The following is a 14636-nucleotide window of genomic DNA, read 5'->3' as shown; positions in this document are numbered from 1 at the left end:
CTGAGTTTGTGCCAGACAGGCAATAAAATGACCATGGTCTTCAAGGGCTAGGAGAAAGGCATGTCTGGGTGGAAGCACACAGGAGGTGGTAACTGGGATTAAGACCACAGAATCTAGACACTGGGTTAAGGGCTCCACCCCAGCCCTCACTGAGAATACAAACACAGAGGCAAGTGGAGACAGGAGCTTGCTCAAGGAACTGGGGCAAAGACAAGTTGGAGAAAGAGCTGACATTGTCTAAGGTTGGGATGTGGCTCCTAAGATTTAGGTCGCCTGGAGCCTACAGTTGAGTCTGGATAGGGTAGTCAACAAAGCCACTCCCTAGGAGACCGGTTAGAACTTTCTCCTCTGATGGGTAAGCCCTTCTAAGAGTCCTTGAACCAGAGCAGAATGTGACCATTCAGCCCTAGCTGAGCCCACTGAATAACACCACAAATAATTAAATGCATCCGATTCAGCAAATATTATCAAACACATACTATGTGCCACATTCTGGGGATCAGAATGGAACATGCCCCCAAAGCTGCCCCCATTTGCAAGTTCAAGTGAAATTAATATGTATACAACTTACTGGAGCACAGAATATTCACAGAAACAAGGCTAAGCTTGGCTGGAGGGTCCTGACTATGCGAGATGGCCTTTCTGATACAAACAGCGCCGCTTTGGTGCTCTGAGGACAGGCCCAGTAGCTTCCCTGAGAGCAGTTTCCCTGCAGGCTCTCAGAAGCACCAAGCTCCTTGGAGCACTCACACAGCCCATCAGGCTTCCCAGAAGAACGGAGGAGGAGGTTCTTGCTAACCAACTCGTTTTTAAAAAAGGGAATTAGCTTGTGCTTTCAAAGTCCTTGAAAGGGAGTGAACTGGATAAGAAGAGAAGCCCTTGTCTCTGAATGATTTCGGTCTTAGAGGAGGTGAGGATCTATAAAAGTTCTGAAGAGATGGTTGCCAGGAAGTAAACGCTAGCTCTGGAAACTGACTTCTAAAACCCCAGGCTCACAAAGATAGTAAAAATGCATTTAATAGCATTAAATGTCAGCATTCGGGTTAAATGTCTACTATGTCTTCTCTGGTCAGTGCATTACAGTGGGAGGTGGGGGTTTGGGGGCGAGGAGGTTGGTTTGTGAATGCTAAGGAGTAAGTATAAATAAACCTGGTCCTCTTATGAAATGTAACTCCAGGGGCGGCGCTCAGAACCTATGCAGGGCCTCCTCTGGTCCACTGTGCAAGCTGCAGTTTTAAATGGAGTCCCAGACAAGTGTTAACGAAAGAATAAAATTATGAGTCACAAAACTAAAAGGATGACCATAAAGCTTGTAAGAAAGCCCAGCCCAGAACTACTGAGTTGAGAAACTAGTTTTAAAAAATAATACAACTTAACAGACGGTTTTGGGAAAGTGTATTAAAAACAGAAAAACAATTTGCACAGTTTAGCCACCTAATTTCTAAGCGCACTTCGTAATGTCCCTTGCAAGCTGCCTCTTTTTCTAGGGATGATGACAAAAAGCTTCGGTCAAGTGTCACTGGATTCTGGTGACTTGAGTTTGGTTTTTGTTTTTGTTTTATTGCATTTCCAAGAGTAGATTTTTAAGAAAAAACACTACAAAGGTTTCAAAAACCCTATTTATTCTCTATCATCAAAAATAGCAACAGGGGGACTTTATACAACTTTTCTGTGAGTACCCACCAGTCTATTTTTTTTTCTTAAAAAAAATAGAAGTTAGATAAAGAAAAATGATTTTGGTTTTGTTTTGTTTTTTTTTTTTTCTTAAAAAATAATGTAAGGAAACACTTAATCAGATAGCCCAAGGAGTCATCAGAAATATGTGTAGCAAGAAAGCTTCGTTTGTGGCCCTCTCCGGCCTTTGCACGTCTTTATACTAAACTAGAAAGAGAGTACAGTACCAAGGTTCCCCAACCTGCTTGGATCAAATTGTTTGTTTTTTATACCCATTATTGCTAAGCCAGCGTGTTGACACTGGAGCCGAGGAGTCCACTCATAGAGGATAAAATTGAGACGCTGCTTCCGAGGACTGGATCTCCACCTGGGCCATTTTGAACTGGGTGCACTGCAGCCATTTCCGGAGGGCTGCTAGGCCAGCACTGCTCTGGCCCGAGCCGGGCAGCGTCCTTAGGCTGTGGTGGTTCACGTTGTTCTGAATGGCCTGGAGACGAAGCTGGAGGCCAGCGGATAAGTGCTGTTAAAAAAGGGTAGACGGGTCAGTTCTTTCTGCTAAGTGCATAGGTCAGGTGGGGATGGGTGTGGCATTCGGTAGGTGGTCTGATGAGACCACGCCTTCAAATTTGGCAATGCAGATGGTGGAGGTGGGGTGGGGGCGGGGCCTGCTCTGCTCCATCCATACTGATGAGCTCATGTTGATTCACTGCAATGGGATCAGGGAGCTAATGCCCAGTGCCTGGACTGCCACACTGAGCCTGAGCAACCTCTCCCGTTCAGCACAGGGGCCTTTGCTGATACAGTGGTTAGGTGCTCTGGTTCTGGAGTGGGGAAGCTGTGGGAACAAGTCTGTATTAGGGTTTTGTCCCAGGAAGATTGAGGCTGTAGCACTTATTTCAGGGGCTCCATAATGCAAGCGAGCTAACAGACTTTCTAGAAGGGAACCAGGCTCATAGCAGATGGCTAGTACGTTTTAATATTATAATGGTCTCTCGGTCTCCATGACACTCAACAAGGAGCGGCCATGTCCCCCTCTCCTTCCATTAGTACAGCTTCCCAACCTAGGGACGGAAATCCAGCAGGAGTGGTTTTGCCCTCCCCTCTCCCCAATGTTCCAGATGCCACAGATAGGCACCAGCTGTGGACGGAGCAGTGTTTGGCTCTGTCATTTATTGCCAAACCCCACTATATTTGTCACTAAGGGGTATGTGCCAAAATGTCACCACCAGTGAGACCTGGGATTGGGAAACACATTCACTCAGGGGGGAGCCCTTCCAGGATCAGGGACCCTGTCTAAACCACTGGTCCTTATGGTCCCAACTTTCCTCATACGTAGAATGAAGGGGTTCAGAGCTTTCTAGCTCAATTATGTCATTTATTTGGTGTTATCCTTTCTTCCTGGAATTCCTTCCATCCCAGATTGTCATATAATATCACTGGGTTGGTCTGTGCTAGACTCCACAGTCATCCTTCTTAAATAGGGGTTGTCCTCTAATTAGGGGCCAGTGCTTCCTCCTTCATCCGCAGTGAGCAGGACCAGGGCCCCTGCTGACGCCCTCTGTAAGCCCCTTATCTACCAAGAGTCTCCTGCATTATCAGCCCAAGACACCAGAAGTAGGCCAAAATGGTTCCTTCTTTGTAGTCAAGACAGCAATAATGTTTTCTTATGGATGCTCTGAGGTTCTCTGGAGGGGACAGAGCTTCCAGACAGCCCAGAGATTGACTTACCTTGGTATTGGACTGAATCATTGGTAACCACATAGGGATCAGCTGTATGGAGAGAGACAGAAGGCTAGTTACTGGTGTCTTCCATCTCCCACATGAACCTCTATTACTGCAAGGGAGCACAAATTGCACTCAATGTGCTCAGCACTGCAAGAGATTCGGGCCTGCCACAGAGCCACTGTTAGCAGCAGTGTCTTTCCCAGGCTAAACCCCACCAAGATGGCAGCATTTGGAGGTTAATAAGCGCCCCATGGCTGCTTAAAACACACTCTTTAGAGTAGATAACTATGGTCTCTTGAATTTACCAAGCATGGGAATTTAAGTGTGTATGTGTTTAATTAAATCCCTACTTTCTTGAAATGGGATTTCCTCCTCAGGATCTTTACAGCGATTCTCTGAGAGGTGTGGCCACTGGATCTGCCTGTACCTGGTTAGAGCACGATGCGGCGGTGAACGGAACAGCGCTGAGATACAATGTATCCATGACAGAAAATAAGAGAGCCCTGGAGGTGTCTGACTAGGGTGGGAAGCCAAGGCAAAGACGCATGTATCACTCCAGGGAGTGTGTGGAGGGTTCCAAGATGGGGGGAGGGGTCAGATTTTTAGGAAAGCTATGGAGAGAGTTCAGAAGGCAAGATGAACTGGGAGTTTTAAGAGGGTGGGTACCCACAAAACGGGGTTTGTCTCTGCTTTGCCTCCGGAGCACTCCTTCCTTGGGGTCATACCACCCCATGGCAACCATCTCCAGCTCTCTTTGCTCTCTGCTTTGACCTCTCGCTTATACTTCTACCCATTGGAATGCTCATAAGTGCTCATCACTTTGTAAATAAAGGAAGTTAGGAGTGTGCCCCAGAAATCTCATTGGTGACTTGTAAGTGGGACAAGAGATGCCAATCCAGTAAGTTTGGAAATGCTGTTTTTTTTTTTTTCCTGGCACTTCTCGGCACCTTCTTAAACGCATAGGTATTGTGACACTTCACTCTGTTGTTTCTTTTAGACATCGCTCCAACCCAACAGTAGGGCTCTTGTGGATTAAATGGAATTTCCAAAAATCCTGCATTGTAGTCCTAGCCTGCCGTGCTCAGAATGTAGCCTTATTTGGAAACAGGGTTGTTGAAGATGTAGTCAGAGAAGATGGGGTCATCCTGGAACAGCAGGGCCTCAATCCAGTACAGCTGGCATCCTCATGAAGAGAGGAGTCTGGACACAGACACACATGGGGAGAACACTGAGAAGAGATGGAAGCCAAGAGATGCCAAAGATCTGCCACAGGCTCAGAGAGAGGCAAGGAGATGCCCTCTCACCATCTGCACAAGGAGCCAGCCCTGCTGGTACCCTGCTCCCAGCCCTCCAGCCGTCTAGACTGTGAAAGCATAAGTTTCTGATATTTAAGCCACCCAGCCTGAGGTCCTCATCATGGTGAACCCAGAGAAATAATGCAAGGGACAAAGCCTGGACACAGCTGTGGGAGTGTGCAGAGTCATGAGGGGCGGGAGGGACTCCTGAGTGCTGAGAAGAAAGAGTCTTAGTGGGTCATGAGAAGGGTGCTTAGAAAACAAAGGCCAAGCCACCCAACATGAGCCACAGGTGATCTTGGGTGGCCCATTAGAGGGTCTGGGCTTAATTACAAATTCACAATGCCTCCCAAAGGCAGGCAAAGCCCTTTCACTACAGAGGCATGATAGAGACAGTTGAAGAGAGATGAAGAAAGACATGGACATTGTAGTCAGGGTTTAGAGTGGTGACTGCTTGGTGGGAGGAGAGAGAGAGAAAGAGAGAGAGAGAGAGAGAGAGAGAGAGAGAGAGAGAGAGAGAGAGAGAGCGCTGTAGAGGTAGCATGCAGTGGTCTGCAGAGACATTCTGCATGCACAGGCAACCTGCAATGATCTGAAGATGAATTTGCTATTCCACATGGCTGGAGTTTGCAGGGCAAACTGGAGAGAGAAGAGCCACGTGGACAAAGTGGGGAAAAGGAGCTGCACATGGAGACAGAGTACCACGGAGATAGTGCCACGGAGTCAGAGCACCACAGGTCTTCTAGGGGTCTCCCTGCACTTCAGCTAAATACCGATCAGTGTGCATCAGCAGGAAAAGCACCCAACACCGAGGAAAAGATGGAATAAAGTGGATGGAGGGAAGCATCCATGCTGGTGACATAGGGTAAGAAGAGTTGGTGCTCACTGGATGGGTGAGAGGGGAGGACTGAACAAATCTGTCAGGAAGGGGCTCCATCACATTGGTGCTGCGGAAGCGGTACGAGCATGGAAGTTCCTTTCTATCTCAACTGACAAAGCTGAAGATCCAGCTGGTGGAAGGTTCAAAGGTTTGGGAGTAATTTAATTATCTCACTAAATGAGATCAGAATGTTCAAATGAGTATAAAAAGAGCTAGCAGATCCACAATGTCAAGAACCAAAAAATAAATAAAAGCAAAAAATACAAACCCAACAAGGCAGGCAAAGAAACAGAAAAACGACCCACAAATGAGAAGAAAGGCCAGCCAATAGGAGGAAAAGGAGAAAAAGTCAAAGGGGCACAGATGATAGAATTAAAAGAATTGTTACACCTATTTTTAATTAAAAAGTTGTTCACTGATGAGGTGTGTGTGTGTGTGTGTGTGTGTGTGTGAGAGAGAGAGAGAGAGAGAGAGAGAGAGAGAGAGAGAGAGGGAGAGGGAGAGAGGAGAGACAGAGACAGACAGACAGAGAGAGGGGGGAGAGAGAGAATGAATATGAATATCAGAGGACAGCTTGCAGAAATCCGTTCCCCCCTCTACCACATGGGCACTCAGCTATTTGGCCAGCAGACTGGGCTGCAAGTCTTCACCTGTTGAGTATCTCATCAACCTACTATGCTTATTTCCAGGAAGACCAAGAAAAAGGAATGGTGAGACAGTGGGATGGAGGAGCTGAAAGATGAACAGTTAAAGAAACTGTGGTGATGCCTCCCCAACCCCTAAAACAAACAAACAACAACCTATAAACCCCAAGTCTCAGCAAACTCAAACACAAGACTGCAAAGGAAACTACCATGATTCACCATCTTCCAAACACTTTACCATAGTGATAAAGGTAAAAGCCTTCAAAGGGGCAGGGGCGGGGGTGGGGGGTGAGGAAAGGTAGGGAGCACGCAGACTCCTGTTAGGAATAATGGATGCAGGCAGATCGTTGGTCACAACACCTCTAAGAGACTGGGTGACACTGTGTATCCAGAGCCTGGTACCCAGAGCTTTGGATTGTTAAAGCACTGCAAGCAAGGTATAGTGAATAAACCTGTAATCCCAGGATCAAAGGCAGGAGGATTGCTGAAATCCAAAGCCAGCCGGGTCTACACAGTGATACCTTGACTTATTTGAATAAATAAGGATAAATTGTGAAATTTTTTGAGACATTAAAGTAATGCGCTACCAGCAGGCTGGCATGAGAAATGTTTTTAAAAGTAAAGAAGGAACAGTAACAGAAGGGAGATGTGTAAGCATGAAGAAACAGAAAATGGCCAACATGGGAGCTGGAGGGATAATGACACAGGGGCTGGAGATGGCTCAGTGCTTAGAGCATGTCTGCTCTTAGAAAAGACCCAGGTTCGGTTCCTAGCACCCATGTCTGGTGGCTTACCACCATCTGTAACTCCAGCCCCAGTGGGTCAACACCCTGTTCTAGTACCAGCAAGTACATGCAGGTGGGGGACCCCTCCACAGTCACACATCCCTATGCATAAACAAAAACAAAAACAGACTGTAAAAAAGAAAGTGGCAAATGAAAATAATAGAAAGTATAATAAATTCAAAGCCTATTTCTAGTCCCTTTAAGTGACTGTTAATTATTTAAGACCAAAACAGCAAGATAGTACCTGGGCCTGGTGGTGTAGGCCTATAATCTCAGCTATTTGGGGATGCTGAGGTAGAAAGATTATGAGCTCAAGGCTTACTTGGGCTATAGAATGAGTTCAAGGCTCACCTGGGCAACTTACTGAGACACTGTATCATAAAGTAAAAGAAAAAAGAAAGAAAGAAAGAAAGAAAGAAAGAAAGAAAGAAAGAAAGAAAGGAAGGAAGGAAGGAAGGAAGAAAGAGAGAGAGATTTATGGTTTCATGGTAGAATACTTCCTAGCATGCACATAATCCTAGGTTCAAACTCATCAAGTTATCATCCTCATCTTCATCATCATCATCATCCTTGTAATGTGTGGCTTGGTTTATAACATGTATAGAGACAGGAAGTCGGAATAGATACAAGTAATTCTACAGTATTACTTGAAGATCGTGCTAAGTTAATATATATATATATATATATATATATATATATATATATATTATAAACTCAAAATCAACCACTAAAAATAATAAATGGAATACTCTTCAGAAGATAATTTAAAATAATTCTTAAAAATCTACAGGTCAAACAAGAAGCTAAAACACGAATTAGGAAATGTTTTAACTCAATAGGAGTGATGAATATATACCACCCAACTGAAGGAGAGTACTTAAAACAGCACTCAAATGGAAACTAAGTCTGAACACTGGTGCTTGAAAAGAAAATTCCAAATTTTAATGATCCAAGTTTCCATCTTAAGAAATGAAACAAAGAGAAGTATAATCAGTATACAATCACAAAATTCTCAATTAATCCGAAATGGGGAAAGCAGAATAAAGGGCAAAGAACAGGTGAGAGAGAAGCACAGAAAACAAGTGAGAAGCTGATTGCTTTAAATCCACACTGTGACAAGATACACTGGATGAAAATCGTCTAAAGACTTTAACCAAAAGGAAGAGACTGTCAAACTGGATGCTTTCAAAAAGACAGTTGACTGCGTACTAGCTGTAAGAAACACACTTTATAGACATAGATTTAAAAAAAAAAGATGGAAGTAGATTTATCATCCTAACACCAGGCAAGAAAGAGCTACCTTGCTTTTTATTAACATTAGACAAAGTAGCTTTCAGGGGAAGGATTGGCAAAGTATAAAAGGTGATATTTCATAATTTCAAGTTATCAAGGAAACACAATAATCCTAAACATATAGGCCTGATAGGAGAGTTTCTTGAAAATTATACATAAAATTGAAACTGATAGAGCTGAAAAGAGACCAAGCAAACCCACAGATGACACTGCTCTCCCCATACCTCCTTCCCAGACTTAGGAGACCACGTGACATGTTTGTGGATAAAACTGATGGAAATATAATATGATCCTTTTAGGCATACTTCTGAACTGTGCAATATTCCTGAGGGAAGTTGGTCACATACAAATATAAAGACAGAGTGTGCTTGTGGGTCAGGAGAGGATTTTGTTAAGGCCGCAGCTTCTTCCAACCTTAAGCCTCAACGAAATCCCAGTAACAGCCTGAGCAGTCTTGTAGAAATTGACAAGCTGATTTTAAAACCTTTCTGTGAAGGCAAAGTCCCTATACATGTCAAACTACTTTGAAAAGGATGAATGAGAGACCAAGGCTTCTGTGGCAGAATGACCTCTGACGGTGTGGCATAGGGGTAAGGGGAGCCACGGACCAGAAGGAAGAATCCAGATGTATACACATATACATATGTCAGCTGATTTTTTTGACAAAAATGTAAAAGCACTTGATAGAAAATCAACGGTATTTTTAACAACACCACCAGAATAATTACACCGGATAGACACAAAACGTATCTCGCTCCACGCTTCACACCATACAAAAAAAAAAAAAAATCATCTCAGGATGTGTCACAGGCATGAATATGGAAGAGAACACAGATAAAAAGTGGAGTAAAACAAAGATGTCGGATACAGGATTGCGCATGCATAAAACCAGGCTAGGGATGCTGAGTGGGGACAGCTGTGAGTTCAAGAGTAGCCGGAGCTACATAGGAAGACACTGAAACACACACACACACACACACACACACACACACACACACCAAGGAAGGGGTGGGGTGGGCAAGCAAGGAGGGGAGGCTGGAATCTTACATGACTTTACGTTACGCAAAGATTTTCTAGAACTACAACATCAAAGTGATTTTTTTTTAAAATTGAGATTTGGACACAGTGGTACATGTCTATAATCTCGGCATTAGGAAGATCAGGAGGAGCTCTGGGGACACAGTCGCTCTAGGGCCGGCTTTGGCTATATGTGACTCTGTCTAAATAGAGAGATAGAGAAGATGGGAAAGGAAGAGAGAAATCTAATGAATGATAGTTTGCCAAAACAAAAATCCTCGGCTGTCTAGACAATGAAAGGACAACCAGTAGGAAAGTCTTTGAGACCACATTCTCACACAGGCTTTGTATCTCTCAATTCAATAAGGTCAAAGCTTCAACCCAACCAAATAGGGGCAAATAATTAATAGGCACATCACCAAGTAGATAGACACATAGCAGGCACACAGATGAAAAAAATTAGCATCATCTGACATTAGAAAAATACAATCTAAACCACAGCAAGATGCTAGTACCCAACTCTCAGAATAACTAATATTAAACTGACTACAACGTACAATATATGCATCTACGAAATATCACAATAATGTACACTAATAAAAATTGTTACTATATCAAATGCCATGGAGGAACTGGAACGTTCTACATGGCTATAGTGAATGTAACAGAACATGGGTACCTTGGAGACAGTCAGTCATGATAAACACACCAGTAACTGAGCACCCAGCACATAGCAGCACGCATGCACCAACATTTATATGTGCATACTCACAGCAGTTTTATAAAAGACCCACATTGGACACTGCTGATATCTAACTGACAATAATGGATAAACAATGTCTAGTATATCCATGCAATGGACTACTATCAAAAATAAAAATAACAGCCAACTAATGCATGTAACAATGTAGATCAATCTCACTTGAATGGAAGGCAGAAACAAGCAAGATATGAATCCATTTGTAGTAAGTGGCAGGAATCATATCAATAGCTGCCCAAGGGTAGGAAGTAGCAGAACGGAGACATTGTAAAGGGTGTAGAATGCTTTAAACATGGCTGCTATGTTCATTCTCTTGAGTGGTGATGGGGTCACAGAAGTAATCAATGTCAGGCTGGTGACATATTTTAGTGAGCCAACATGTTAACCACCAAGCCCAATGGCCTGAGTTCAACCCCAGGGACCCAGGGACCCAGGGACCCAGGGACCCAGGGACCCAGGGACCCAGGGACCCAGGGACCCAGGGACCCAGGGACCCAGGGACCCAGGGACCCAGGGACCCAGGGACCCAGGGACACAGGGACCCAGGGACACAGGGACACAGGGACACAGAGACACAGGGACACAGGGACACAGGGACCCAGGAGCTGATAGGCTTCTGAATTCATCCTCTGACCTCCACATACACTCCATAGCCAGATCCCACATACACATGCACATGTGATCACACATACACTCCATAGCCAGATCCCACACACACATGCACATGTGATCACACATACACTCCATAGCCAGATCCCACATACACATGCACATGTGATCACACATACACTCCATAGCCAGATCCCACATACACATGCACATGTGATCACACATACACTCCATAGCCAGATCCCACACACACATGCACATGTGATCACACATACACTCCATAGCAGTACACACTTACACATATACACATGTGCTTATGAAAATAAATAATTATAAAAAAACAGTAAAAGCTCATCAAAAGATACAACTAAGATATGCTCAGCTTAGCACATGTAAAGCCATGTAAACTGCAAAAAAATTAAAATCAGGTAGGGTCATCCAACTGACAGTTTTTCCCACACTGTGACTTTTTCTCATATTAAGACATGCTAAGATATATCTCCTCCATTTGAACCAAAGACCTCGCAGTGGCTGGTATCAACCGAGCATTCCCTGCAAGGGCTGCTACTCTCCAGCACAGCCTGAGACAGCGAGGTAATGAGTCTTTAACCAAGACTCTTGGAGCAAAGCAAGGAATGAAACAGCGTCTGATTCCAAGCTAATGCTGTGTGCTTAGTGGCAGTGGTGGCAGAGGCCCAGACAAGAGAATACAGAGGAGAAGGCAAAGAAAAGATGTGGCCAGGGAGGAGCAATCATCTGTGGGATAAGGAGGAGAGATGGCAAGATACCAAGGGAGACGGGGAGCTAGAAGGCGAAGAGTGGGGTTAATCTGGTGCAGATCTGTCACTTGGGGTTTTATTCCTTGGGGCAAAGTTACCCATTCTCTTGCAGATCGTCCCCGTCACTCTTTAATCTCATGCTCTGATGTTTCTGGAAGGGTTATGGATGCCTGAATTATCTTCTTCTACTACATACTCGTTTAAAATGCTAACACAGGAGACTGAGCTATGTCAGACAGAAGCAGCAGGTGTCACCTCGGACTATGCACAGTGATTTCTCTGGTTTTCTGGATAGCTTTTGCTAAGTGGGGCCACCACTTATGATGTCACAGGGCTATTTTTAGAACAATGTTTCTTTGATGTATTTTAACTCTGTGTTATGCGCAGCCATGGTCTGACATGGAAGAACGCATTACAGTGGTATAGCGAGAACAGACTCAGCATATTAGCCACATTGATAGAAACCTACACATTGTAGATACCCTACGGCCCCAGCTCTACCTGTTTAAAACAAATCCATTCTTCCCCCCCCTCCTTGGATTATACATTCAAAACAAATCCATTTTTACTTTTAGCACTATGAAATGATTTGTAAAAATCATAAGCTTTTCCTACCTTGACAAAAATGGTTGAATTGCATTCTTGCAACGCCTCCATTAAACTAATCACATGGAGACACACCATTTCTACCATCTGAAACAACAAACATCCAAGTCAGTTTCATCCCCCATGAACTTAAAACATTGTAAACTCATCAGCAGCCACAGAGGTCTGGTACCCTGCACCCAAACCACAGAGAATGTCTTCCATTCATCTCTGAAACATTACACCAGAAATGGACTTTTCAAAGCCCCGATGGCCTTGGAATGCTCCTTCCTTAGACACTCGAGTCAGGCTGCTGTTTGAACTTTAGGGTGGCTTTCACTGATTTTCAGGGCTCTCTGGCTCCCGTTGGAGGACTCGGGGCTTCAGCATCATTCTGGGCATCCTTCCAGGTCCATCTCTCTCTCTCTACTCACAGAGGGGCCTCTTGGGGAGTGGCTTATAGATCTGCCTCTCCTGTCATATTCCCAGTGGCCCAGGTAGCCATGCTCACACTAGTTCAAATGAGATTGTGTCCCTCATTGGAAATCCTTAGGGATGGATTTTAAATACTCCAGGGAGGTTGTACTAGACTGCCTTACTGGGTTGAATAAATTTTTCAGGAAAAAAATAATTAATTAAAATTTGTATGTAAGAAGTTTTGTATGTAAGAAAATATGTAAGAAATGCTCTGGGGACATGTTCACTTGTAACATTTGCATGCCAAGAGGGATTTGGAGGAAAACTCGGGCACAAAACTCTGACATTGAATGAAAGTGCTAATCTCTAGCATAATGTGCAAAGCTCCAGTTTTGGCGTCTTCAAAATAACATAATATTTGATTCCTGAGTTCTTTTTTGGCCACAGGACTGTGATCCAATAAGCACAATTATTTCTTTAGTACCAGGACCTGTTTGCAAACCCTATCGTGAGCATAGCTTTCCTTGACCAAACCAAACATCCTTCCATATGTAATACTATGCCATCTCCTCCAATGGAAGGAAATGAACGTGCTTCAATAAAGGATCTATGGGGTCCTCCTTCCTTACAAAATATTCCTCAGTTAAGACATCATGCCCAAATACCTCTGTGGCCAGGGCAGGAGGGGATCCTAGATACAGCGGAATCACTACTGTGTGCTCCCGGTTTGTTAACTGCCTACAGATCAGAACGACACCCATGGAACCCTTATGGCCAAGACCTGGCTGCTGACCCTTCAGCTGGGAATTCTCCAAACGCCAAATGAACCCCTGAGAATCTCTCACAAATACCTCCCACACACCTCCAACTAACTCCAGAAAGGCTATCCAAGTTTGCTTAATGAAATAGGTGCAGGCTAAGTGCTCCCAGCTATTTCCAGTGTAACCTGAGATAGCCCCTCTCTTGGCTCTGTGGTTAGTCTGCTCTCAGACTATGATAGAAAGGTACCTAATGGTGGGGGTTTGCCCATATTGCTTTGGATTTGGACCTGGCATGGCTTTTTTTCTCCTAATCCTTTGGCCTTACAGCATCCTAAAGGTAGAAATTTCATACCGAGTTCATTTAGCCCTGGGTAGGAAAGACAAACTATGTCTGCTTTGCATTTGGTTGGATTGCTTTGCTTTGCTTTGTTGTTGGTTTTTTTTGTTTGTTTTGTTTTGTTTTTTTACTGTTTAAGACCTACAACATGATACTTTGATATGGTAGCATGGCTAAATAAAGTCACTGAATACTGGCATTCCGCTACATCCTTATTTGTGGGTTTGTGGCTAGGAGTAGCTTAGGTGTATCTCAGAGGGATCCCCAGGAACTTACCACTTTATTGTGGGCCATCAGTTGAAGGATGCTCGGTGTCACCCTGCTCCAGAATTCCAGTGCTGTTAGTATTGCTGTGAAGCTGAATTCGTTCTGATTTTGGACGTTCGTCGCCACGGCACTCTGTTCGCAGTAGACCGTCCAGAGCTGGGCAAAGATGAACGCGTGGAAGAGGGAGCACATGTGGAGCACGCAGGTCTGCAAAGGAAGAGGAGGACGGGTGTGCTCCATGCTCACGGCAGGTGGCCTTGCCAGGGAGCACAGAAGACTCACAAAGATTCTATGCTTTGAATCGGCTTCTCTCTGTCAGTGGGAGTGTTCGTGGAGGAAAGGAAAACCAAACTCTTTTTCTTTAATTTGCAGACGGAATCCACCAACGGCCGTGTCCTTTCCTGAAACTGACATTTTCATCCCTAAGGTGGATTAGGAACACGGATGTTCTGTTTAGCCATGTTAGCATGTTTGCACATCTATAGAACAGGGATAACGGCAAGCTTGCTGAAAGGGCCAGCTAGGAGTAAAAGAGAAGCAGGCAAGACCCTCCTCCCCGCACTTAGACTCACATGGCAGCAGAGCAGTGTCAACAGAAGACTTATCTGTGGTGGGCACTCACTGCCACAGCATTATGGAGGCTTTCCACAGACTCCTTCCACAGTTCCCAAGCCAACCTACTATGGACTTTACAGATGAAGAACTGAAGCTGGGGAAAATTAAATAATTTTTTTTTTTGGAGTTTGCAAAGGTTGTGAGGAGCAGAGGAAGCCCTGACTGAATGAAGCCTTGGTTGAATATGTGTTCT

The 14636-nt window shown here is 44.4% G+C and overlaps 1 protein-coding gene across 20 annotated transcripts in view; it reads right to left on the bottom strand.

The window, feature by feature from the left end:
- Window positions 1-1378: 1378 nt before the first annotated feature.
- Unc79 (unc-79 homolog) overlaps window positions 1379-14636 on the bottom strand; it is a 236846-nt gene continuing 223588 nt past the window's right edge. For 19 of the 20 annotated variants that reach the window (XM_006515747.4, XM_030246673.1, XM_030246675.1 and 16 more), the window contains 4 exons: window positions 13838-14035; window positions 12077-12154; window positions 3403-3444; window positions 1379-2194 (listed from right to left, as the gene is read on the bottom strand). In XM_006515747.4, coding sequence (XP_006515810.1) covers window positions 1994-2194; window positions 3403-3444; window positions 12077-12154; window positions 13838-14035 — 519 coding nt within the window. In that variant the 3' untranslated portion in view covers window positions 1379-1993. The remainder of the gene's footprint in view (window positions 2195-3402; window positions 3445-12076; window positions 12155-13837; window positions 14036-14636) is intronic. The other variant, NM_001081017.2, reaches the window with a different exon arrangement.

This window comes from Mus musculus, chromosome 12, assembly GCF_000001635.26.
Source record: "Mus musculus strain C57BL/6J chromosome 12, GRCm38.p6 C57BL/6J".
NCBI classification, from domain to species: Eukaryota; Metazoa; Chordata; class Mammalia; order Rodentia; family Muridae; genus Mus; species Mus musculus.
The sequence above is the reverse complement of the archived record's forward strand: the minus strand, read 5'-3'. Positions and strand labels throughout refer to the sequence as shown.